The sequence below is a fragment of the Mytilus trossulus genome, chromosome 3 (assembly GCF_036588685.1).
Source record: "Mytilus trossulus isolate FHL-02 chromosome 3, PNRI_Mtr1.1.1.hap1, whole genome shotgun sequence".
Taxonomy (NCBI): Eukaryota; Metazoa; Mollusca; class Bivalvia; order Mytilida; family Mytilidae; genus Mytilus; species Mytilus trossulus.
The window spans coordinates 32077191-32103114 of record NC_086375.1 but is presented as its reverse complement, the minus strand read 5'-3'; the positions used below and the strand labels follow the sequence as shown (position 1 = coordinate 32103114).

Sequence of the window (25924 nt, the reverse complement as noted above, 5' to 3'; positions counted from 1 at the left end):
TTTGAAATTTCATAAATAAAAAGAAAATTCCTTCAAACATTATTTTGAGAGGATTAATATTGAACAGCATAGTGAATTGCTCTAAGAGAAAACAAAAAATTTAAGTTCATTAGAACACATTCATTCTGTGTCAGAAACCTATGCTGTGTCAACTATTTAATCACAATCCAAATTTAGAGCTGAATCCAGCTTGAATGTTGTGTCCATACTTGCCCCAACCGTTCAGGGTTCAACCTCTGCGGTCGTATAAAGCTACGCCCTGCGAAGCATCTGGTTTAACACATGGTTGAACTATTTTCTTTCACAGAACACAAGAAGTAAGAGTAGAAACAACCTGACAGATCTGAGTGCTGACAATACTTCACATGGATCTAATGAAATTACGGAAAATGGGGACTCAGCTAAAAAATCAGGTAAGTCATGGTCCACTTGGATATTATGGTTTGAGTCAGAAATACAGATCAGTATGGGGTAAAAACCTTTACTTTAATAGATTGTGTTCACTGCAAAGGACAACCAAATTAACTGGATGGAGAAGTTAAGATTTTAAAGAGAATGCAGTTTGTATTTCTGATCCAAACCATATTCATATATACAAGTTTTGCACAGTAACAGAAGCTTCCCATTATGCATAAGTATCAAAAGAGCTTTAAATTATGCAAGCTTTTCATTTATTAAAATAGGGATGCATTAAAGAAAAGTCTTATATATATATATATATTGCAGATACATGGAATTTCATAGTAATTGTATCTTTCTGTCTATAAACAGACTTCCAACAAAGATAGATCTTTTTAACTTTTTATTTATTCTCTGAAGTGCATTTTGTAATCTCAACTCATAGCAGATGCTAGATTTCAGGGAATCTTTGAAACTTAAAGACATACTATATTTTCCATTTTTCTCAAAGAAAATTTAGACTTGATCGTATATTGCTAAATGCGATCAATCATACCACTTTTCCTTACTTTTATAATGAGCTCTTTTAACAGTTTTCAAGATTTTGTAAGCTTTTGTTATAATCTGGAAAAAAAATCCTCACTTTTGATAACTTTGATGAATAACCTCTGATGCTAAAGGTCCTTTCTAATATCAATATCAGATAAGTGCTATAAAAAATGTCCTGTTAGGTACCCTACACATACTTTTTTGTGAAGATATCTACAAATAATATATTCTTATAATGCAAATATTTTTCGATGTAAATGTTATAATGCTTTTTAAAATCTTGACATATATGTATAATCTGGCAACTAATCTGTATATGATATAATTCTTTGCTATGCTGTATTTTACTTTTACCATGAAAAACTAGCAACAAAGTATTCAATGAAATATGTTACATAAGAAACACTCCAACCTTGTGTATATTTTTTGGGGTTAGATGTGTAATTTCAATAAAATATGTTTAAAAAGTAAAATGCTGTAAAATTAAGATTGCTGGTGACTTAGTCACCTTTAAGATCAACTGAGGTTAAGTGTAATGTATGAGAAAGAAATCATATCAATAACTATTGAAATAGCTCTTATTGAAATCCAAAGTCTCAATAAATACAAATTTTCAATAAAATATATATCAGGTTTGAGTGTTTCTTGGACACTTACTTGTCAATATTGTTACAATACTAACATATTCACCAGCTTTTATTGTGAAGCATGATTTTCCCAATAAAACTCTAAAAATCAAAAATATGTGCATGTCTACATTAAGACAACCATTGCATGAACACATTTATTGAATCCATTTCAGTTCTTAATTTCATAATCCTTAAGTATATTTTTTCACCATTTTGATTTATTCAGTGAAAGATGAAGAAGTGTATACATACATAGGGTTTGGTAAGAATAGGGGAAAACTTAGATCTTAGCTAAATGATAGGCAGGAATAAGGTTAAGCATTAAAGTAATGGCAAGGCTACATAAAATAATTTTTAGATTATCTCCCTTCCACAAAAATATGGAATGTTACTCAGTTATAGAGATTTTTTGTGTGTTTATATTCTGAAATTCACCAAATTGTGTTGAAATTTTAAGAAATATTGAAAATGATGTTTCAAAAATTCTGCACCATAAAAAGCAATGGGCAGATTGGAGGGTATGGAATGAGAATCTAAAATTATTTTTTGTGACCCTATGTTTTGAAGAATAGGTGGTCAACATTAGTGTACCAATTTAGATGAATGTTGGTGGTTGGTATAATCTTGGCATGTTAGTGATACATTGTAAAATATGGTATTTATATTTCTGGTCTATTAAGAAATATCTGATGAGACATTCAATTTGGAGAATGGACCTCATCTTAAGAAAGACAAATTAGGAACCGAACCCTATAATCATGATGTGGCAGCAGTGGCAAAGTCTAATACAACACTAAAACTGGAACCCAGGGGACCATACATGTCAACAACCTATATTGACTCATCTAGTTCTTGTAACAGTACATCAAGGGTTGATAAAACCTCAGGAGGTTCAGTAGACTATCAAGGTTCCAGAAATACTACGCCAAGGGTTAATAAGACCTTAGGAGGTCTATTAGAAATTCAATGTTCTAGGAATACTTTACAAAGGAGTGAATTTAGAAGTTCTGGTAGAAGGACACCAGTACTGGTACCTAGAGGTCCATACACATCAACACCTAAGCTTGTCACTAAATCAGCAAACACAACCATTCTGAAAGAAGAAATAAAGACCCAAGAGAAAGAACATTCAGATAATCTATCAATTAACCAAGGATCCTCAGGGTCAGGAGGAAGTGATTCATCTAGTTCTGTTTTTAAACCAGCAATTGAGGAATCAAGAGATCATGGTATTGGCCATACTATGAAAGAAGATTTGACTGAGTCAGACAGTACAAGTATGATGTGTGGACTGGGTCTAGGATATGCACATGTTTGTCATAAACGTTTTAAGGTGTTGCATTGGATTTTTATGGCAGTTCGGGATTCCATCAAAGTTTCTGGTTTATATGCACAAGTAGATAGAGTTATTTACACATGAAATTCCTGTTTCTATATAGAACCATCATTTAAAGTGTTCACTTGAAGAACAAAAAAATTCTAGTCTGCCAGAGGTCGGAACTGCTTTAATCTTGGGTTCTTGAATAAAACACCATCAGCTGGTCATGGTATAACCAAGAAAAGATCAATGTGTACCATTCTGTTAAGAGGATGTAACTTTGTAATAATAGTCTAAATGGATGATAAGTTTCAAAATTGTCATTTTGTACCCCTCAGCTCGTTTTAAGGGGACATAACTGCCTCTTTCATGAGTTTAGTAGTTATGATTTTATATTTTGAAGAGTGTTAAAATGACTTCCATATGTAAACATTACCCATTGATATTTGTTGTTGGTATTGTCCACAATTCATCATCACAGATTACATTTCATCTGCTGTAAATGGACATAATCGAATTTTAAAAATTATCATTTTCTGACAAGTGCATGAGAAAATTTTCTAGAAGCATGATCAATTTTCTTTTAACATGTTTATTCATGCATGTTGTGTAACAAATGTTCTATCAGCCCTGTTGATACCTATATTTATGCTGTACACAGTCTGTTCATATATTTCTTTTTGTATCAGTCTATCATCTCTTTTACATTTGTTGTCCACAACTATAGCATGTGTCTATCACCAGTTAACATGCATAAAGTACTTCAATATCTTTTATTTGATAATACCAAGAAGTTTTGAAGTCTATAAAACATATTTGAACATTATTTTTGTGTAGACTTGAGGAAGAGGAGTAATAGTGCAGACAACTTATTAGATACATCGAGCTTTGCCACACATAAAACCTTTGCAAAATCAACAACTGCATTGCACATGCTCAGTGGTGGTAGTGGTGATTATGATAATTCATTGAGAGGTAATAGGACATGTTGTACTTCTGTTGTCTGACCATCTCTAGTCAATTTTCATTTACATTATTATTTCTTTACTTCTTAGTCGTTTCATTCATTTATCATCTGAAATTTTATTTTTATCTATTCTTCTGATAGAAATTGTGAAAATATCAGGAGGAGTTAGTTCCCCTAATTTGTTGTTTTAAAACTTCTGCTTAATTTACATTTTATACTAGCAATCTATATATAAATGTACATACTTTATGACTAATTGAAACACTATTTGATTTAATTTTACATATGTGACTCTTTTCTGTAAAGTAATGCTTTTGCTCTAATCTATTGCTTATAAACTTCTAATAAATACTGTAATTTCAGAAATTTTTGCATCCATTTATTGTTGTGACTGTCGAAAGGTTGACAAAAAATGCAAAATTAATCCTAAGGATATCAGGAAATGCTAAAAAGAAATATTAAAGTGTACTATCAAATTTAGAATGTTTTTTTTTTAATCTATCCAGTCAAAATTTTTTGCAAGATTAAAACATAGCAAGATATTTCTGAATTTACAGTATTATAACTCTTTATTGAGTCTTATTCTCTTATGTGTTAAACTGCTTTGTATATCGATCATATATCAGTAAATTCTGCCAAAGATACTTTTATGTTATGTTTTTAATGTTTTGTCTCGTTCAGTTCTGTGCCTTTCATGTTAAAACTTAGTTTCTTTTTAGATTCTATAAATAGTACATGTATGTGGAAGTTTTAAATTCTTAACTTATTGAGAGAAAATATCAATGGAAAAATTATTTTCCAATAGAATTACGTTCAATATGTAAATTCTGTAAATTGAAATTTAAAATTAAGACTTCCAGAAGATAATAGATGTTTTAATTTTCCTTCCTCCTATCCTAATGGAGCACCACTTTAACATTACATGTACTCACTTCCTTTAGGCTCAAAATCTACAGAAGACCTTCTTGCAGCTGGCTCTCCTAGTTTGTTGCCAGGTAAACTTTAGTTTGTTTTGTTTTATCTAATATGTTTGATGATTTTGTATTATCGTTAGCATAGAAGGATTTATTTTTCTGTATAACTATTGAGTTGTAGCACCATAGGTATTTTTAGACCACACAATTTAATGTGATTTTATGTATATTGAAATTTCCCCAAAAGGGAATATATTTTGTATGGTGATGGTACATATGCAGATATATTTACTTGTTTGTGTGTGTGCTTCTTATAGGTCTTGTAAATGTGTTGGGAAATTTCACTAACAAAAAATGTTTACATTTTGTTTTTCTTTAAACAACATTGTAGTGTGTTAAAATCAGTGTAAATTAGTGTGTGGAGAATGAAGGGGTGATAATGTGTGAAATAGTAAATTGATTACTAAAATAGCTTGAATTGTTTAATTTTGTTTGTAAGAGGTGCCACACCAAAGATAGGTATGATATTGATAGAAACTTGATATAGTGATTGTTTTATTTAAGCAGTGTGTCCATGTAACAAAATGAATCGTAGTAGTAAACTTTTTTGGGGAAAAATACAAATTTAGATGACTATGATATGATATAGGTGATTTATTTTAAATGTCTATCTTGCTTCTTAACAGTAAAAACTATTCTGTTAAAACATTTAAATATGTGACCAGATAATAAGCATTTTTAAAAGTGCTTCTGTACGGTTTTTGTGTTTTTAGATTTATTAATGTAAGGTCAACATACCAAATTTAATGTCTGCAAGGAACCTTTAATTCTTTTGTTCCATAACCACAGTTACTGGCAAGATCATTCAAAATGTTCTGAGACACTATAATTCAAGAAAGTATTGGAAAAAAATGTCTTATTCTTTATTTTCTATTGTCAACCAGACTTTTTGGGAAGAAATCTTCCACTACTTTGATGGTTAATTAGATTTAAAGAAAAGAAATTTTAGTTTCCAAGAGAAAACTGTTTCTGTAAATCCTTTAAACTTTAAATATTAATACATGTAAAAAATTAAAGATATTGTCTTATTTTACAGGATTGGGTCGTCCAGCTAACCTTGGTGATGATGAAGATGATGATGGAGGGTTTGGTAACAGGAGTGAAAACAACAATGAAATGTTAACACTTGAGCAGTTCCTCTCAGAGAGCAGTAAAACATCCAATCACAGTCGGGTATGTCATTACAAACTTTTACATTGTTCTTCTGTTTCATAATATAAAAAAGGAGATGTGGTATGATTGCCAATGAGACAACTCTCCACAATCGACCAAATGACACAGAAATTAACAACTATAGGTCACCCTACTGCTAATAGTCTATTATAAAAATATATTCCTTTACAAAAAAAGCCAGATATGAGATAAGTAACAGAAAGACAATGATGCCTAACTGTTAAGCTTAAATAGATATCTGAGATATATGGGCTGCAGTAATTAACAAGCTTCACATTACTAGTTTAAAAAGTGATGAATCAAACCCAAAAATCAGAAATAACACTCAGATTATGTCAATAAATTCAGAACCTAAGAATATGTGCATAAGAAATACAAGTTGCTGCATTTATATTTATCTAAGTATCAAGATTTGCAAATAAAAATGTATTAAAAGTTTATTATCAGTGTTGAAATTGGTCTTCAGAATTAGGTAGTTTAAAATTAAAAAGTTTACAGGTTTGAAAAAATTATTCTTAGTTATTTTTTTTAAATCAATTTCTATTTTATGATTTTTTGTTACCGGTATGCAAATCAATATTTATTTGAATATTTTAGGGTAATAAGTCAGAAAATCGTGAAGATTTGGAATCTAAAAGTAGTGAAAATTCTTCAGAAAATAGTGTAAATCGACGAAGGAGACAAGCACCTAATCCGCCATCAGATAATAGGATTTCTATACCCGATGTTGTGTCACAATCTCAGATAGAATTAAACCTATCAAGAATGTCTCGTATATCTGCAGGGAGCAGTGGAAGTGGGTATGAGAGTCGACCTGATAGTTTGGATCAGTCGACTCCTCCTCAATCTAAACGTGATCATCCAGAGACATCCACTCCGGCTTACAATAATATTAATAACAATATAAGGAAGTTTGAGGAAGCAGGGTATTCTCCCCTTGTTAAACCAGACTTTAGAAAACATTCATTGGGATCGACCCCCTCTACTGCGTCAAGAACATTACAGTATGTATATCCATCACCATCACCGTATAAATCTCCGCAGAATCGTGAGTTACCACCTACACCAAATGACACACCTTCAGATCGACTGGACCGTTTGGCGGGATTTTCACAGTCACATAACTCTTCAAATTCATCTAGTCTTTATAGTAATAATCAGGACAGTTCAGTTCAGTATGACCAGTCCATTAGGTCTGGTCCTACGTCTCGGTATAGATCAGGGTCACCTGTACGTAGCAATCAGACATTCTCACCAGGTGTTCAACCAGGGAGACCACCCTCTGCCGCATCACATCACAATTCATCTCCACAAACAAATGGACAATTACCTCCAAGTGGACAATTATTAAGAGGTCAGTCATTAAATCGACCACAAACATTTCATGAATCACAACAAAACAATATTTATTTCAGTATTGATGACAATAAACAAAATGAAAACCGTCCGGAAAATCATTATGCTCGTGTGCAGCGTATTGAACGTCCAAAGTCTGTGCCTCCTAATATGTTTGAAGCCCTTCAAAATCAGGATAACATAAACAATAGACCCAAAGACATGCATAATGTTAGTAAAGGGACACCACCCAAACCGCCACCAAGACGAAGTAGAGAACCACCCTTAACAACTGGACGTGTTAGTTTGCTAAGAGAACCAGGAGCCAATCGTTCTGGTGGGCGTCAATTACCTCAGACAGATACCTATCGTTCATCAACACCCACATTACGGAAAGACACGCCTCCTCGCCAAGTACCGGTAAATGAAGAACCACCAAAAGACCCAAAAGCTAACTCTGTTTGGTATGAATATGGCTGTGTATAATTTATTAGTATTATTGTTAAAATGAAATCAAATATTGATTATTAAATAATATTTATCTGTTAGATTTTTCAAAATTTAGCAAAATATTTGCTTTTTAATGTTAGTTATTTATTTGTTGATTCGCAACCTCATAGTTCTACCTCACTTATTTAGTGAATTTATAAAGTCAAAACTTGTTTGATTGTGCATTATCTGAAAATTGATGGGCCTGTCAGTGTTTTTAAATAATATGAAACTTGGTCAAGGAAATTGGCTAGACTGTTTTTCCCAACTGTCATTAGATACCAGATGTAAAAAATAATTAAATTATTAAATTATACTTTTTTTTTAAATATTGAAGAAACTTGATTACATTTAATCTTAACCATAAGTTGTTCAATTCTATTTGATACACATGCATTTCAGCATCATGGTTATAAAACTAGGTGAACATTTTAATGGCATGCTTTTCAAGATATTGATTTGGCATGCTTCGCATGTTTTAGCTGGTGTACTAGCCTTTGATAAGAGATGGGTTTAGGTTGTTAGCATGTGATACTGTTATTGGTATTTAACACCTTCTCTGTTCAGCGTAGTCTGTTGCTAGATTTGGAGTTGTTTGGAAAATTTATTTTTGTATTATCTTTAGTTGATATTTTAATTTCTTGTGAATTGGTGTAGAACTTTGATTTATTAAGACCCAAATTGTTAAGATACCTTCTAAAAAGAAATTTGTTTATATAAAGTAGAATAAAATATTTGTTAAAGAAATAGGAAATTTATACATTACAATTATCTAAAAAAGCAAAAAGAAAAATATGACAGATTTAATTGAATTAATGGGAAAGGGGACAGGGTATAATATTTGATGCATCATGGGACAGAAAGCTCAGTTAGCATAGGTAAAATTATAACTATTGCATTGTGGGAAAGTAAATAAAGATAGTGTAGGTAGATTTATAACTGTTGCATTGTGGGAAGGTGAATGAGATACAGTAGATGGTAACTGTTGTATTTTTCTTATTTAACAGGAGATGATGCATGGTGACAAGGAATGGTGTTGTGAAGATTCACTGCTGACCAAAGACTCTGTAGTGTTAACACGCTTCATTTCCTCTCTGTTTTAATACTCATACTAGTCCCCTTTATCTTACGTCATGACGGTAGTATCATACATAGATTCTGTACCTTTGACATTGTATTTTCTATCTTTTAAAATTTACTGTGAAAGCATACACCTTTTGCAGAAAGAAGTACTATTATTTCTGAAATTGTTGCAATGTTTTTATTAATGCGAAAAATGCAACAAATAATTTAAACTCACATTTTGAAATTGTTTACATGAATTTAACTTGATTTTTTCAATATTGAAAAAATTACAATCACACTATAGTCTATAATGGAAAAATTGCAATAATATATACATGCAATAATTTCCCTATTTATAGTATGTTACTGTACTTTTGACATTGTATTTCTTTCTTAAAAAATAACCGTGAAAGCTTTATACTTAGAAACGCTTTACAGAAAGTAGTATGTTAGTATTAAAACAGATGCTGTATCTTTTTAACACCATTTGGTTGTCAGTATGTATCTCTCATCCTCAGTGCTTTGTTAATAACAGTGCTTTACATCAGAGAAAAGACATAGGAGCTTTATATCTATCTCCTCCTTATATTATGTAATGAAAATAACCTTAGAAATTAACCAAAGCTCAAATTCATTAACCATTTATGCTTTATGTCTCAAAGCTGCATGATATCCTGAAATCTGTCCTTTATTCCCTGTCTCACTATTTTCCGTCCTTTATCTACTTTTGTCTCACTCAAGCATAGTTAAGCATGATGCAGTGATCTCATCGCACACCTTTCCATTGGTTCACAAAAGCAATATTTTACATTTTGATAGATTATTGAATGTTGTTACATTTCATTGCATGCATATAGTACAGATTTCAGGAAATACTTTGAATTGGTATATATTTCATATAAATGAATGTATAAACAATGTTATCCTGATTTATATTTTCAATAGCAAATTTTATGATTCTAAAAGCGACAACAAGCCTTTTTGTTTTCATTGAAGTGGGAGCAAAATGTTGAAGAAAATCTTGTTCCTTATTCATAAATGGTTGGATGGTAGTAATTACATAAATGATTTAGACTCTTGTTTTGTTTCATGAGAAATATAAAATTTTATTCAAAAATAAACATTGAAGAGATATTAAATTCTACATTAGAAACTTGTATCTTGTTTAAATATTTAAACCTATCTCCATCTTGATAAAAAGAGAGAAGAAAGGGAAAATTGGGAAAGAATTTGAAGGAATTGTTTTTGAATTACAAACATAAAAGATAATGCAGCTATGTTGTCTGGTATTTTCACATTTGACCACAAATTGATACACCCAAACTTGGTTATGGCCCCTTATCCTTACAAAACCATCATTTCTTAATTGCACATTTGACAGATCTATTCATTTATTGCACCATAATTAATTGGATCATAATTTTAAATTTGCTGTTTACATGGATATATTTAAAGAACCTTATTTTTGCAAAGCAACAAATCAGAAATAACAAATTCGTCATGTGACAACATCCATGTAAACAGCACAAAGTCATGTGATATGTAAATTACTTCATTCCATTTTATGTACAGCATTCCATATGTTACACAGTATTTATTATATTTATATATTTCCATTGTGAGGCTTTCATTGTCGATTGAAAGTGCCTTATTGATTTTATTTTTTGATGAACTTTAGCATGATTCCGTCCTGTTGATGGTCTAGTCCCATAGGTGCTTGTAGATGGCATTTTACACATATCATTTGAACTGGAGAAGCTCTTGTTTCATTTTTCATACCATAGAAAGCCTTCAATGATCTTTTCTTTTTGGAGTCATTTCTCTTAATAAAGTACTTTAGCTGTTAAAATGAAAAATAGCTTAATTTATGTAAATGGTCAAATTTTACCTGAGTTCTATCTAAATAGATTGATTTTCAAGGCTGATTTTTTTAAAAGCTCTTCAAAAAATTATAATTTGACGCCTTGTTAGTAGAAAATTGTTTGATTAATGGCTCTTGCTGTTAATTCCGATAAAGTTTAAATGCACATAAAAATAATTGACTTGTTTTTTTTGCAAAAAAGAGTCATTAGCCTTATTTGAGAACCTGTTTTAGGGTGAAAAATATTAATCCTGCTAAGATATATTTTAAATGTTATATAACAGGTCATGAAGGTTGCTCAACGCATCATAATTCACTGTGTCAATGCATATTTTCTTTAATTTAGTGAAAATGCATTTGCAAGTATATTGTCCGATATCTAGTTTCCTTCATATTTAAATAATTGTATAAGGCTCAAACCAAAAGAATAAAATTTTAGTTTAAACAGTATTTGTTATTGGAGAATTATAAAAGTGCAGTTAAGTACATTGTACTTAAAATTCAGAAACAAGTTTAAAAAAACTTTTTAAGTCTGTCACCCTCAAATATATTTTAAGTCACATTTACAAAATTAACTTGTATAAGAGATCTCCAGTTCAAACATTTGTTGCTGTAGTAGTACGTACATACTTTCCCTTCTATGCCTTGTTGAAAATATAGATGGCCATCATAAATGTGTATTTTTGTAATTGGTAAATAAATGTGTGGTTGTGATGATGTTGAACAGAAAATAGTGTGTAGAGAGCATTTCTTTATGTAAAGGGTGCTGTTATTGTTGCATTTACTTTCTTCTTGTACCTAAAGATGAGAGTATCTATGAATAGATTATTTTTTTGTGATGACTGTGTAGTGTATTTTGTACATGTGGTGATCATGTGACTTAGGTACTATTGTACCAGACAAAACCATGTGATTTTTATAAGTGTTCATGCATTTGTTATTAATGGCTTTATCACCTCATTTGTATATTAAAACAAATAAACAAACAACACTTTATTTTAGTTACTTTTCAATGCCATAAGTTTTGTAATTAACCTGACATCAAGAATCTTCGGAGCACCCTCTCTTTGCGAACTAGTCTTTTTTGTGCTGATACAGCATAAGCAATGCCAAATCATTCAATCAATCAACAGAACATCTCTTGTTGTTTATTAATGGATAATGGAGTCAGCCAGTTGGAATGAAAGACATATAAGCAAAGGAGATATGTAAATGAATAGATAACATACGAGTTTGATGCATTTCCCTCAAAAACTTTAGTTTTAATGAACATGATTCGTGTGTTTGGGGGCGTCATCACTTCTGTTCCAATGTCGAGCAAGTGGTTGGAAAACTATAAAGCTATATTGCACAAATTATTCTGCAAATTAAATCCTCATAATTGCCTTTCAGCACTGCTGTCTATTAGAGAATTGTAATTAAGCACCTGCAGAACAAATTTTGTTTCTAGTTTATCCTGCACAATGACAATGACTAAGATGCTTGATGAGCGTTCATAGTGCAGGGATACAGGTGATCTCTATCTGGTAAAGGTAAAGGTGTGCATAATTGACATGTTTTTTTCTGGTGACGGACAAACTTGAAAGTTGTCTATTGCAAAGCATTAACCACCATTTTAATAAATTATTGCCATTTATTATATTGCAATTTATGTCCTAAAAGAGGGGGAAAACATTGAAATGCAGCTGATTTCATCAATTTAAATTAAAACTGCAAGTTTAAGAAAAAGGAAAGATATAATTTTTAGATAAGAGGAAATTTTGATAGTATTTTATCAGTATCCTATGTATGAGGAAGTAATTGAATAAATCTTATGCATCAAGATAAAAATTAATCTCCAAACTTTTTCAAGATATATAAAAAGATACAATTCATTCTTGGTTATCAAAAAATTAGGAACAGATGACCTTTACATGTTTACCAACAGTTAACTCTGCTGAGGGGGGATAGGACCTTTATAGGTACTCCGGGATCGGGTGTTTTTATGCTCGGGATTTCTTTTTTCGACTTTCGGGACTTCGGGATTTCGTTTTTTTAAGTCCGGGATTTCGGGATCAGGACCTCTCCTTCCCCCTCTCTGTGCTACTTTTAAATAAAAAAAATACATAAGAAAAAGATCTCTAATAGTTATCAGGGGTTGTGGTCAAGGATTTTTGAAATGGGTTGCACAATTAAATAAAACAGAAGAAAGATTGCAAAGCATAGCAAGACAAAACTAATTGATGATTACAAGAATGCAGTTCACTTCTATGTGTTTGAATACCCACTTAGCCTTATTACTTTTACTTTGGTCAATGGAAGAAGAAGCCTATTACAATTTTTTCTTTGGTGAGAAATTTCTAACTCAAATCTCCCAAATTTCAAGATTTTGAATAGTAAACATTATCATAAAAACGAAGTTCCGTAAAAATCAATGCATCAAAAGCGAAATTTGACAGCTCTGCTCTAAACAGTGTCTCTTCTTAAGTGTATGTGTTTAATGAGTTCTTCAAGACTTGCTCCCTTTATTGTTTAATGAGTTATGTCAAACTTGTTGACAGTTCCGTTTATAGATTATATGAGGTCTGACAGACTTGCTCCCTTTATTATTTTAATGATGTCTGTCAGAGTTGTTCCGTTTCTTGTTTCATCGAGATATGTCAGACTTGTTCCGTTTCTTGTTTCATCGAGATATGTCAGACTTGTTTGTTCTGTTTATTGTCTGAATGAGATCTGTCAGACTTGTTCCGTATATTGATTTGTTTTAATGAGGTCTGTCAGACTTGTTCCGTTTATTGATTTGTTTTAATGAGGTCTGTCAGACTTGTTCCGTTTATAGTTTTAATGAGGTCTGCCAGACTTGTTCCGTGTGTTGTTTTAATGAAATCAGTCAGAATTGTTCTTTTTATTGTTCTTATGAGGTCTGTCAGACTTATTCAGTTTCTTGTTTAATGAGGTCTGTCAGACTTGTTCCATTTATTTTTATAAAGGGGTCTGCCAGACTTGTTCTGTGTGTTGTTTTAATGAGGTCTGTCAGACTTGTTCTGTGTGTTGTTTTAATGAGGTTTGACAGACTTGTTCTGTGTGTTGTTTTAATGAGGTCTGTCAGACTTGTTCTGTGTGTTGTTTTAATGAGGTCTGTCAGACTTGTTCTGTGTGTTGTTTTAATGAGGTCTGACAGACTTGTTCTGTGTGTTGTTTTAATGAGGTCTGCCAGACTTGTTCTGTGTGTTGTTTTAATGAGGTCTGTCAGACTTGTTCTGTGTGTTGTTTTAATGAGGTCTGCCAGACTTGTTCTGTGTGTTGTTTTAATGAGGTCTGACAGACTTGTTCTGTGTGTTGTTTTAATGAGGTTTGACAGACTTGTTCTGTGTGTTGTTTTAATGAGGTCTGCCAGACTTGTTCTGTGTGTTGTTTTAATGAGGTCTGACAGACTTGTTCTGTGTGTTGTTTTAATGAGGTTTGACAGACTTGTTCTGTGTGTTGTTTTAATGAGGTCTGCCAGACTTGTTCTGTGTGTTGTTTTAATGAGGTCTGACAGACTTGTTCTGTGTGTTGTTTTAATGAGGTCTGCCAGACTTGTTCTGTGTGTTGTTTTAATGAGGTCTGTCAGACTTGTTCTGTGTGTTGTTTTAATGAGGTTTGTCAGACTTGTTCTGTGTGTTGTTTTAATGAGGTCTGCCAGACTTGTTCTGTGTGTTGTTTTAATGAGGTCTGTCAGACTTGTTCTGTGTGTTGTTTTAATGAGGTCTGTCAGACTTGTTACGTTTATTGTTTTAATGAGATCAGTCAGACTTGTTCAGTTTATTGTTTAATGAGATTTACAAGACTTGTTCCATTGATTTTCATAAAGGGGTCTACCAGACTTGTTCCGTTTATTGTCTTAGTAAGGTCTGCCATACTTGTTCCGGTTTTTTGTCGAGCCTGCAACTTTTGTTGCAGAAAGCTCGACATAGGATAGTGATCCGGCGTTAGCTAACTTCTTAAAAGCTTTATATTTTAGAAGGTAGACGACCTGGATACTTCATACTTTGTATATAGATGCCTCATGTTACGAACTTTCCGTCAGTCACATGTCCAATGCCCTTGACCTCATTTTCATGGTTCAGTGACTACTTGAAAAAAAAGTTAATATTTTTTGTAATGTTAAATTCTCTCTTATTATACGTAATTGGATAACTATATTTGGTATGTGCATACCTTGCAAGGTCCTCATGCCCGTCGGACAGTTTTCACCTGACCTCGACCTCATTTCATGGATCAGTGAACAAGGTTAAGTTTTGGTGGTCAAGTCCATATCTCAGATACTATAAGCGATAGAGCTAGTATATTCGGTGTATGGAAGGACTGTAAGGTGTACATGTCCAACTGGCAAATGTCATCTGACCTTGACCTCATTTTCATGGTTCAGTGTTCAAAGTTAAGTTTTTGAGTTTTGGTCTTTTTATCTAATACTATATTCCATAGGTCAACTATATTTGGTGTATGAAAATATTTTATGATCTATATGTCAGTCGCGCAGGTTTTATTTGACCTTGACCTAATTTTCATGGTTCATTGCTCAGTGTTAAATTTTTGTGTTTTGGTCTATTTTTCTTAAACTATAAGTAATAGGTCAACTATATTTGTTGTATGGCAGCATTGTTAGCTGTACATGTCTGCCTGGCATGGTTCATTGAACCTTGACCTCATTTTCATGGTTCATTGATCTTTGTTTAGTTATCTGGGTTAATGTTAAGTTTATGTGACAGTTTTTAATAAAGCTTTATACTTTTAAAGACTAACATAATATCAATGATTAGTAAAGAAGGCGAGACATTTCAGCGTGTGCACTCTTGTTTTATAAGGTCTGCCAGACTTTTCCCGTTTATCATTTTAATGAGTTTTGCAAGACTTGTTCCGTTTATAAATTTAATGAGGTCTGTCAGACTTAATTGTTCTGTTTATTGTTTTAATGAGGTATGTCAGACTTATTGTTTAATTGTCGAGCCTGCAACTTTAGTTGCAGAAAGCTCGACATAGGGATAGTGAACCGGCGGCGTTAGCTCACTTTTGAAAAGCTTTATATCATTTAGAAGGTAAAAGACCTGGATGTTTCATACTTTGTATATAGATGCCTCATTTTACAAAGTTTTCGTCAGTCACATGTCCAATGTCCTTGACTCCATGTTCATGGTTCAGTGACTACTTGAAAAAAGTTAAGATTTTTTGTAATGTTAAATTCTCTCTTATTGTAAGTATTATGATAACTATATTTGGTATGTGCATACCTTGCAAAGTCCTGTCCGTCAGATAGTTTTCACTTGACCTCGACCTCATTTCACGGATCAGTGAACAAGGTTAAGTTTTGGTGGTCAAATCCATAACTCAGATACTATAAGCAATAGGTCTTGTATATTTGGTGTATGGAAGGAATGTAATGTGTACATGTCCAACTGGCAGATGTCATCTGACCTTGACCTCATTTTCATGGTTCAGTGGTTTAAGTTTTATGGTTTGGTCTGTTATTCTTATACTGTATGCAATAGGTCTACTCTATTTGGTGTATTGAATTATTGTAAGGTGTACATGTCTAGTTGGCAGATGTCATCTGACCTTGACCTCATTTTCATGGTTCAGTGGTCAAAGTTAAGTTTTTGAGTGTCGGTCTTTTTTCTTATTCTATATGCAATAGGTCAAATATATTTCATGTATGGAAATATTTTATGATCTATATGTCAGTTGCGCAGGTTTTATTTGACCTTGGCCTCCTTTTTACGGTGCATTGCTCAGTGTTAAGATTGTGTGTGTTTTCTCAGTCTATAACTCATAAGCAAAAGGTCAATTATATTTTTGTATTGAAGAATTGTTAGCTGTACATGTCTGACTGGCATTGTCCATCTGACCTTGACCTCATTTTCAAATGGTTCATTGGTCGATGTTTAGTTGTCTTGGTTTATGTTAAGTTTATGTGACAGTTGTAATAAAGCTTTATATTTAGGACTATCAACATAATATCAATAATTAGTAAAGAAGGCGAGAAATTTCAGGGTGTGCATTCTTGTCAGTTCTGTAATGTCTGTAAGTACAGATTTGTTCCGTTTATTATTGTACAAGGTCTGTTAGACTTGTAACGTTTATTGTTTAATGAGGTCTGTCAGACTTGTTCCATTTATTGTCTGAATGTGGTCTGCAAGACTTGGGCGGTTATTGTCTGAATGAAGTCTGCCAGACTTGGGTGGTTATTGTCTGAATGAGGTCTGCCAGACTTGGGCGGTTATTGTCTGAATGAGGTCTGCCAGACTTGGATGGTTATTGTCTGAATGAGGTCTGCCAGACTTGGGCGGTTATTGTCTGAATGTGGTCTGCCAGACTTGGGTGGTTATTGTCTGAATGTGGTCTGCCAGACTTGGGCGGTTATTGTCTGAATGTGGTCTGCCAGACTTGGGTGGTTATTGTCTGAATGAGGTCTGCCAGACTTGGTTGGTTATTGTCTGAATGTGGTCTGGCAGACTTGGGTGGTTATTGTCTGAATGAGGTCTGCCAGGCTTGGGTGGTTATTGTCTGAATGAGGTCTGCCAGACTTGGGCGGTTATTGTCTGAATGTGGTCTGCCAGACTTGGGTGGTTATTGTCTGAATGAGGTCTGCCAGACTTGGGTGGTAATTGTCTGAATGTGGTCTGCCAGACATGGGTGGTTATTGTCTGAATGAGGTCTGCCAGACTTGGGTGGTTATTGTTTTATTAGGTCTGCCAGACCTCGTTGTTTTATCGCTGCTGCAGATTGGACACATTGCATTTAGTGTGCCCGCTAGATAGTTTGAAACTCGAAACTCGCATATTGATAATGTAAAATACATAATTAAAAGAAAAAAATAATGACACTTCTAAAATTTGGTCGTCGTTTCAAAATTGAGGCATTTGCCTCGGTTGCCTCCATTACGCTACGGCCCTGGGTCACTTTCGCAGTATAGCGGGAAAATACTGTCTTAAAAGTTTCTACAATATTTTGTATGGGTCAATGATGTATGATTCGAGGTGACCTAATGTTTTGTTATGTTAATTTGTTTTTCGCGGGTTCGTGAAAAATAGTCTAGGTGCATGTAGGTGGTCATTCTAGCCGTAGACATCGTACAGTTAAAACTTCCTTTTTTGCATAAAAAAACTGATTTTTTATATAATCATGATCATGATGGAGTACGGTATCATTACCCAGAAACGGTTCTTTCATTGCTCCGTGTGCAGGTTTCCAAACTATATAAGTTGGGTTTTCCAGGGCGGAGGCCGAGTGTCTGTTTATGACGGGTATTCATAATATGATATTTATCATTTGGAATGTTCTTGGAAGTTAATAGATATTTATTATACTATTGGTATCGGAAGTATATGTTTTGGTTCACAAAGTTGTGTGTTAAATTACTTAGTATAGATAATATTACTGTGTTATTGATGTATGCATATGTATATGTGAGATTATTGTATTGTACTGAATTGCAAATTTGATAAAATACTGACTCCAGTCTGTCTGCACGGCAAAATGCATATTTTAGTTTGAGTCTAAATTAGTTGGCCAAAATTATTGTGTAGTTAGGACTATCCGTTTCACCGATGACATCGGAAATTTTCTTATATCTTTCGCCTTTCTTTTGCTCTGTCATAGTTCTGTGTCACACACGCAAACGTGTGCAGCAGCTTTCATCTAATTCATATTCTGGTATTTCAAAAATGATTGAATAATGCAAAAGTGATTGCACAATATAAATTAATTGTTTCTAAAGCCTTTCATCTAAAACATGTTCTTTTACCTTGAGATTTGTTTTAAATTAGAATATCAAAATAAAGAAAAGCATTATTATTGTCCATCTGATGAGTTAAGCCTTTTTCAACTGATTTGCATAGTTCGTTCTTATGTTGTACTGGTATACCACTGTTCCAGGTTAGGGGAGGGTTGGGATCCCGCTAACATGTTTAACCCCGCCACATTATTTATATATATGCCTGGAGGTTATAAATCAGTGGTTGTCGTTTGTTTATGTGTTACATATTTGTCTTTCGTTCATTTTTATACGACCGCAAATTTTGAAAAAAATTTCGTCGTATATTGCTATCACGTTGGCGTCGTCGTCGTCGTCGTCGTCGTCGTCGTCGTCGTCCGAATACTTTTAGTTTTCGCACTCTAACTTTAGTAAAAGTGAATAGAAATCTATGAAATTTATACACAAGGTTTATGACCATAAAAGGAAGGTTGGTATTGATTTTGGGAGTTTTGGTCCCAATATTTTAGGAATTAGGGGTCAAAAAGGGCCCAAATAAGCATTTTCTTGGTTTTCGCACTATAACTTTAGTTTAAGTTGATAGAAATCTATGAAATTTTGACACAAGGTTGATCACCACAAAAGAAAGGTTGGGATTGATTTTGAGAGTTTTGGTTTCAACAGTTTAGGAATTAGGGGCCAAAAAAGGGCCAAAATAAGCATTATTCTGGGTTTTCGCACAATAACTTTAGTTTAAGTAAATAGAAATCAATGAAATTTAAACATAATGTTTATGACCACAAAAGGAAGATTAGTATTGATTTTGGGAGTTTAGGTCCCAACAGTTTAGGAATTAGGGGCTAAAAAGGGACACAAATAAGCATTTTTCTTGGTTTTGGCACCATAACGTTAGTATAAGTAAATAGAAATCTATGAAATTTAAACACAAGGTTAATGACCATAAAAGGAAAGTTGGTTTTGATTTTGGGAGTTTTGGTCCCAACAGTTTAGGAAAAAGGGGCCCAAAGGGTCCAAAATTAAACTTTGTTTGATTTCATCAAAATTGAATAATTGGGGTTCTTTGATATGCAGAATTTAACTGTGTATGTAGATTCTGAACTTTTGGTCCCGTTTTCAAATTGGTCTACATTAAGGTCCAAAGGGTCCAAAATTAAACTTAGTTTGATTTTAACAAAAATTGAATCCTTGGGGTTCTTTGATATGCTGAATCTAAAAATGAACTTAGATTTTTATTATTGGCCCAGTTTTCAAGTTGGCCCAAATCGGGGTCCAAAATTAAACTTTTTTGATTTCATCAAAAATTGAATAAATGGGGTTCTTTGATATGCCAAATCTAACTGTGTATGTAGATTCTTCATTTTTGGTCCCGTTTTCAAATTGGTCTACATTAAAGTCCAAAGGGTCCAAAATTAAACTTAGTTTGATTTTAACAAAAATTAAATTCTTGGGCCTCTTTGATATGCTGAATCTAAACATGTACTTAGATTTTTGATTATGGGCCCAGTTTTCAAGTTGGTCCAAATCAGGATCTAAAATTATTATATTAAGTATTGTGGAATAGCAAGTCTTTTCAATTGCACAGTATTGTGCAATGGCAAGAAATATCTAATTTCACAATATTGTGAAATAGCAAATTTTTTTTTTGAATTAAAGTTATCTTTCTTTGTCTAGAAAAATAAGCAAGAAATATCTTATTGCAAGATTTTTTTTTAATTTGAGTTATCTTTCTTTGTCCAGAATCAACTTAAATCTTTGTTATATACAATATACAATGTATATTCACTTTTTACTACCAACTGATAAATTTAAATAATCTTTACCATTCAGTGATAACAAGCAGTTTTTTTACATCTTAATATTTTATGATGTATTTAAATGAGTAGTTATTGTTGCAAACTCCATTAGAATATTTTAATTGAGATTAGTTTTGGAATAAGGGAAAGGGGGATGTGATTAAAAAATTGGGTTCAATTTTTCTCATTTGAAATTTCATAAATAAATAGAAAATTTCTTCAAACATTTTTTTTAGAGGATTAATATTGAACAGCATAGTGAATTGCTCTAAGAGAAACCAAAAATTTTAAGTTCATTAGAACACATTCATTCTGTGTCAGAAACCTATGCTGTGTCAACTATTTAATCACAATCCAAATTTAGAGCTGAATCCAGGTTGAATGTTGTGTCCATACTTGCCCCAACCGTTCAGGGTTCAACCTCTGCGGTCGTATAAAGCTACGCCCTGCGAAGCATCTGGTTTTTTATATAAATAAGGCCGTTAGTTTTCTCGTTTGAATTGTTTTGCATGGTCTTATCGGGGCCTTTTATAGCTGACTATGCGGTATGGGCTTTGTTCATTGTTAAAGGCCGTACTGTGACCTATAGTTATTAATGTCTGTGTCATTTTGGTCTCTTTTGGACAGTTGTCTCATTGACAATCATACCACATCTTTTTTTTATATATATAAACTAGTAGTACGATTGCCAATGAGCCAACTATATATGCACCAGAGTGAAACTGACAAGAACTGACTGCACGGCCTTCAACAATAAGCGACACACATAACGTATATATAAACAGCACCAGTATGGCAAACCGTGCATGGAACAATTCAAAAGAGTTGATCAGAAAAAATAACGGCCTGATTTGAGATAAAAAAAAAACACAAAAAAAAAACAACATCAAACGAATACCAACGACATATATATATATATATATGCAATCCAATTATCAAACCTAATTTAGCAAAGGAAACAAATTCAATATCAAGAAACAAACCAGAAGAGTCAATAGATAATTTTAATAAACAAAACCGCGACGCAAAATGTGAGGTTATTAATAAATCTTCCAAAAAATTAACGAGCGCACAGAAAACATTATTGTCAAAAGGATTTAAGTTTGTTCCAACTAGAAGAAAAGTAGACATGGGGAAACTTATAGCTGATCTCAAGATATGGGAAAGAAGAATGCGTCTTCGCGAACATTTTTTCGAAGAAAACAAGGAAAAAGAAAATTACCAAAACGAGTATACTAAATTCAAAAAATCAAGTACGTTCACACCCTCCGCAGGAAAAGAAAGATGGTTAGATGAGTATATACAAACCGTAAAAGATGAAATTTTAAGTAGATTAAGTCGAAAATTCAAAATGAATATAACTATTGAAGAAGAAAAAGCAATGCGGGAACTTTTGTATGATACAAGCATCGTGATACGACCAAGCGACAAATCATCCGGAGTTGTAATAATGAACACAGAAGATTATAAATTAGAGGTAGAAAAAGAATTAGATAACAACGATACGTACACAGCAATAGATAAAGATCTAACACAGAAAAATGAAAATAAAGTAAAAAGACTCGTAGAAAATTTATGTAAAAGAGAAATAATAGATAAAGACATGAAAAAATATCTCTTACCGAAAGGAACATGTCCCGGAAAGGTACAAGCTAATCCGAAATTACACAAACAAAATCACCCAGTTAGAACAATTATTAATGGGCGGAACCATCCCACAGAAAAAATCGCGGAAATAGTCGAAAACGAGCTTTCGGAGAATGTTCGGAACTTGCCCACGTATATCAAAGACACAACAGATTTTTTAAACAAATTAAATGCAATGCAACTGCCTTTACCAGACAACGCAATAATGTTTTGTTTAGATGTAACTAAATTATATCCAAGCGTACCAAGAAAAGAAGCACGAGAAGCATGTAAATCAGCACTAGAAAATCGAACAAACACATCAATCCCAACTGAAGATGTTCTTAAAATGATGGATTTAGTCATTGAAAATAATAATTTTAGCTTCAACGGAAAGCACTTTTTACAAACTGAAGGAACAGCTATTGGTTCCCATCTAGGCATGAATTATGCTTGCACCTACCTCGGACAATGGGAAGAAAATTTATTTCAAAACAGCAATTTACAACCATTTTCATATTGGAGATATGTTGATGACATCTGGGGGATATGGGAACATGGTTTAGATGAATTAAAAAAATTTCACGAAATGTCAAACAGTTTGCATCCGCGAATTATAACAGAAATGCGTTACTCAACTGAAAAAATTGAATTTCTTGATGTGTTTGTACACATAGAAAACGGACAACTTAAAACAGATCTTTATACAAAATCAACAGATAAACACCAATACTTACATGTGTCGTCAAGCCATCCAAACTCTGTAAAAAATGCTATACCATATAGACTCGGGATTCGTGTCAAAAGAATTTGCTCAACAGAAGAAGATTACAAAACAAGAAGAGAAGAAATAAAAACGCACCTAAAAGAACGTGGATACAATAACTCGTCCACTGAAGTTCAATTGAAGAAAGTCGACAAATTAAACCGAGAAGATCTATTTAAGTACAAACAGAAGAAAGAAAACAACAGGGTACCTTTAGTAATTACTTTTTCCAATGCGCTTCCAAATGTACATTCCATTCTTAGAAAAAATCTTAAAATTCTCCATCAATCCGAAAGACTAAAGAAAATATTTCCCGATCCGCCTATCGTGGCATTTAAACGTGATAACAACATAAAAGACATCTTAGTACACAAAAAGCATAATTTATTATTTTATAAGCAAACTAATGGATGTGGACCATGTGGTAAACAATGTGCACTATGCTCACATTTAAATGAAACCAAGGTATTTTGTGACAACACCGGCAAAGAATATACCATTCAGGGACAAATAAATTGTAAAACCGTAGGCGTGATATATGCGATTAATTGTTAACATACTATATAGTAAAAAATCATTTCTGTAGATCACCGAAAGGGGAAGTGGTCTAGAACACAGTATTATTTTATTTAGGGGGTTCACTATACACGCAAATTTTTATTAGTCTTCACTTCAAGGTTAATCGAGCAAATTTTATTTAATAGGGCTTTTTACAGTTTTTTTACTTTACTACGGGCTCATAAGGATCTTAAATCTGATTGTATTGCTGTGTCCACAATAGACACAGCAACATTATTCTACGTATTTCAGCTGTGTCGGTTTGGACAATTCCATGGACTATTCATATGGGGTTTTCATATGTCATGTCAAGATATGTCATGTCAAGATGATATAGGTTATTTACCGTTGTTTGCCACCAAAAAAAATCTGGTAAAGTCACTTTTCTGAAAAACCAATATAAATATAGTTAACATATTTATATATTTAATCTAACTGTGTTCATTGACCCGAATGTTTTAATGACAACACACACCGAAAATTCGTGTTGGTCTATTCCATGACATTTGCGCGGGAAATATTCATCAGAGACTTAATTTTAATGGACGTTCATTTGGAAAATTTTACTATCTATTTTTGTGAACAATTGTCATATGTGTTTGTGTTTCGTACATTTAAAGGATCAACGTTATTTAAATTCCGTATATCTTCATTTGACATCAGGTTTGTACGCATTTAGTCTCTTCTCTAGTCTATAATCTAAACCGAAGCCCGCGAAGGGACACATGTCATGATGACACGTGCTGCACAATCCCACACATTTCAACGAACAAAAAAAGTTACTATTGCATATACTTTATCAGCTGTTTATATTCATCTATATGCATTTCCTCCCCAATGTCAGTCATGATAACACTGGCATTAACAGCGGAAACCGTGTATTCGCGAATTCTGTCTTTCGCCTGGACGATTCCATACAACATTGTATATTAGGGGTTTACAAATTACATTATGGACGATTCCATATAACATTGTAGTTCAGGGGTTGTTTACATGTTTAGTCGTATCTGGTATCTTAATGAAAACGATGTACATTATTTCTACATATTTGTATATGTTGAAGGAAACAGCTCAATACCATGATAATTTGGTATACAGAAACATGACAAGTTTTTTGTACAATTTTGGTGTGTATAAATGACCTACATTACAGCCCTGAAATTTTGGTGTATCTAATGAGGGGGGATAGGAGGGGTTTACTCTTTAACGGATTTACTGTACACATGTAAATACTGGTGGAGGATATTCAGTGCATTTTTATACACCGTACTCAGCTGGGTTTGCCTTGATTGGAAGAATATATTTACAGACAGCTATAGTATAGATGAAGCAGCTGTATTTAGACATGGCATTTTACCTGGGAATTCCCAAAATACAATGCTGACATGTAATTTACCATCAATTTGGAATAAGCATCGCTGGCGTAGCTGGGTCATTTTTACGTGTACGCCTGAACCTTGGCGAGCTATATGAGGGGTGCCAACTGCTCAATGTTAAAGCACCTGCTGGTAGTGGGTTGGAAAGGGACTAAGCCCCCGAGTGCTATCGAGAATGAGTTACCGTAATGATTCCTGTCAGTAAAAAATCATTGTACTCATACCAACCAATGGGACACTGGGATGCTGAAATTATACACAAAAGATTAGTTTATAAGGTCATTAGCAACAGAGTGTATCTGGTAGCAACCACCACTGTACTCTGATACCAGTCAATGACATACCTGCCAACTGTCACTATTTGCAGGGGAGCCCCCTCTTAGTTCAGTCAGTGGGCCCCCACTTTAGAAAATTTCTGGATCCGCCACTGGATATACAGTATCGAACAGAAGATAAAAAAGGGAACAATATGGTGAATTTTAGCGATTAATATTATTTCATGTACATGCATTTGAAATATTTAAGATATATTGTTTCAATTTTTTTAGTTTAGTTCTAGGTTCCACAGTGACCTAGCTTCCATTTTCGAAAACTGATTTAAATGCTAGTCTATAAGAGGGATATTTCCTTTTCATTGGTTGTAGATATGGAATCTTATTTTACCATGAAGTCAGATTTGAAAATGACTTTGGGAATGAAGATATCGTAAAGACTGCATGTCAGTTTTAGTCTTATATATCTATAATACTAAAATTACGAGGTCCAATTTGTCAGCCGTCATCACGTAAAAACGACAAATCAAAGAATTCGACTTTATATATAACTAATATAGTACAAAGGTGTAAATTAAAAATTACACCACTCCAGGCCCTTTGTTTTCTACGTAATTAATATTGCCAATAATTAAGAAGTTCCAGATCGAGTCGCGATACCGATACCAATAGTATATTCACCTGTTACAGATAACCTTATTTGTACGTTCCGCATCTGACAGGCGCACCACCAAACGGTGTATTCAGGATTAATATGCTATATACACGGGTCGTATCCACAGAGTTGAAACTACTAAATTGTCAAATTTTAATCAGTTTAGACTTTCTATAAAGATAACAATACAAATACTAAAATCTGGACTAAAAATAAGGCGTATAGGTACAGTTTTCAATTTGTTAGCCGGCATGACGTAAAACAGTGAATCAAAGATTTCAACTTTATTTACAACTAATATATGACAATGCTGTTGATTAAAAAATACTCTTTATCAGATAAAAATACTAATACTAAAATAAGGCTTGCACATAGTTATATACATGT

At 33.1% G+C, this 25924-nt stretch overlaps 2 protein-coding genes across 6 annotated transcripts in view; both read left to right on the top strand.

The window, feature by feature from the left end:
- LOC134711260 (girdin-like) overlaps positions 1–11753 on the top strand; it is a 64650-nt gene extending 52897 nt beyond the window's left edge. Inside the window, exons 22-27 of one of the 5 annotated variants that reach the window (XM_063571774.1) lie at positions 308–413; positions 3733–3870; positions 4804–4857; positions 5873–6009; positions 6607–7808; positions 8841–11753. In XM_063571774.1, the coding sequence (XP_063427844.1) occupies positions 308–413; positions 3733–3870; positions 4804–4857; positions 5873–6009; positions 6607–7808; positions 8841–8847 (1644 nt within the window). In that variant the 3' untranslated portion in view covers positions 8848–11753. Of the gene's footprint in view, positions 1–307; positions 414–3732; positions 3871–4803; positions 4858–5872; positions 6010–6606 lie in introns of all 5 variants that reach the window. The other 4 variants (XM_063571773.1, XM_063571776.1, XM_063571775.1 and 1 more) reach the window with 4 other exon arrangements.
- Positions 11754–21413: 9660 nt separating this feature from the next.
- LOC134710673 (uncharacterized) lies at positions 21414–23231 on the top strand. The gene has a single exon (XM_063571059.1). The coding sequence runs from the start codon at positions 21414–21416 to the stop codon at positions 23229–23231; it is 1818 nt and encodes a 605-aa protein (XP_063427129.1).
- Positions 23232–25924: the final 2693 nt, after the last annotated feature.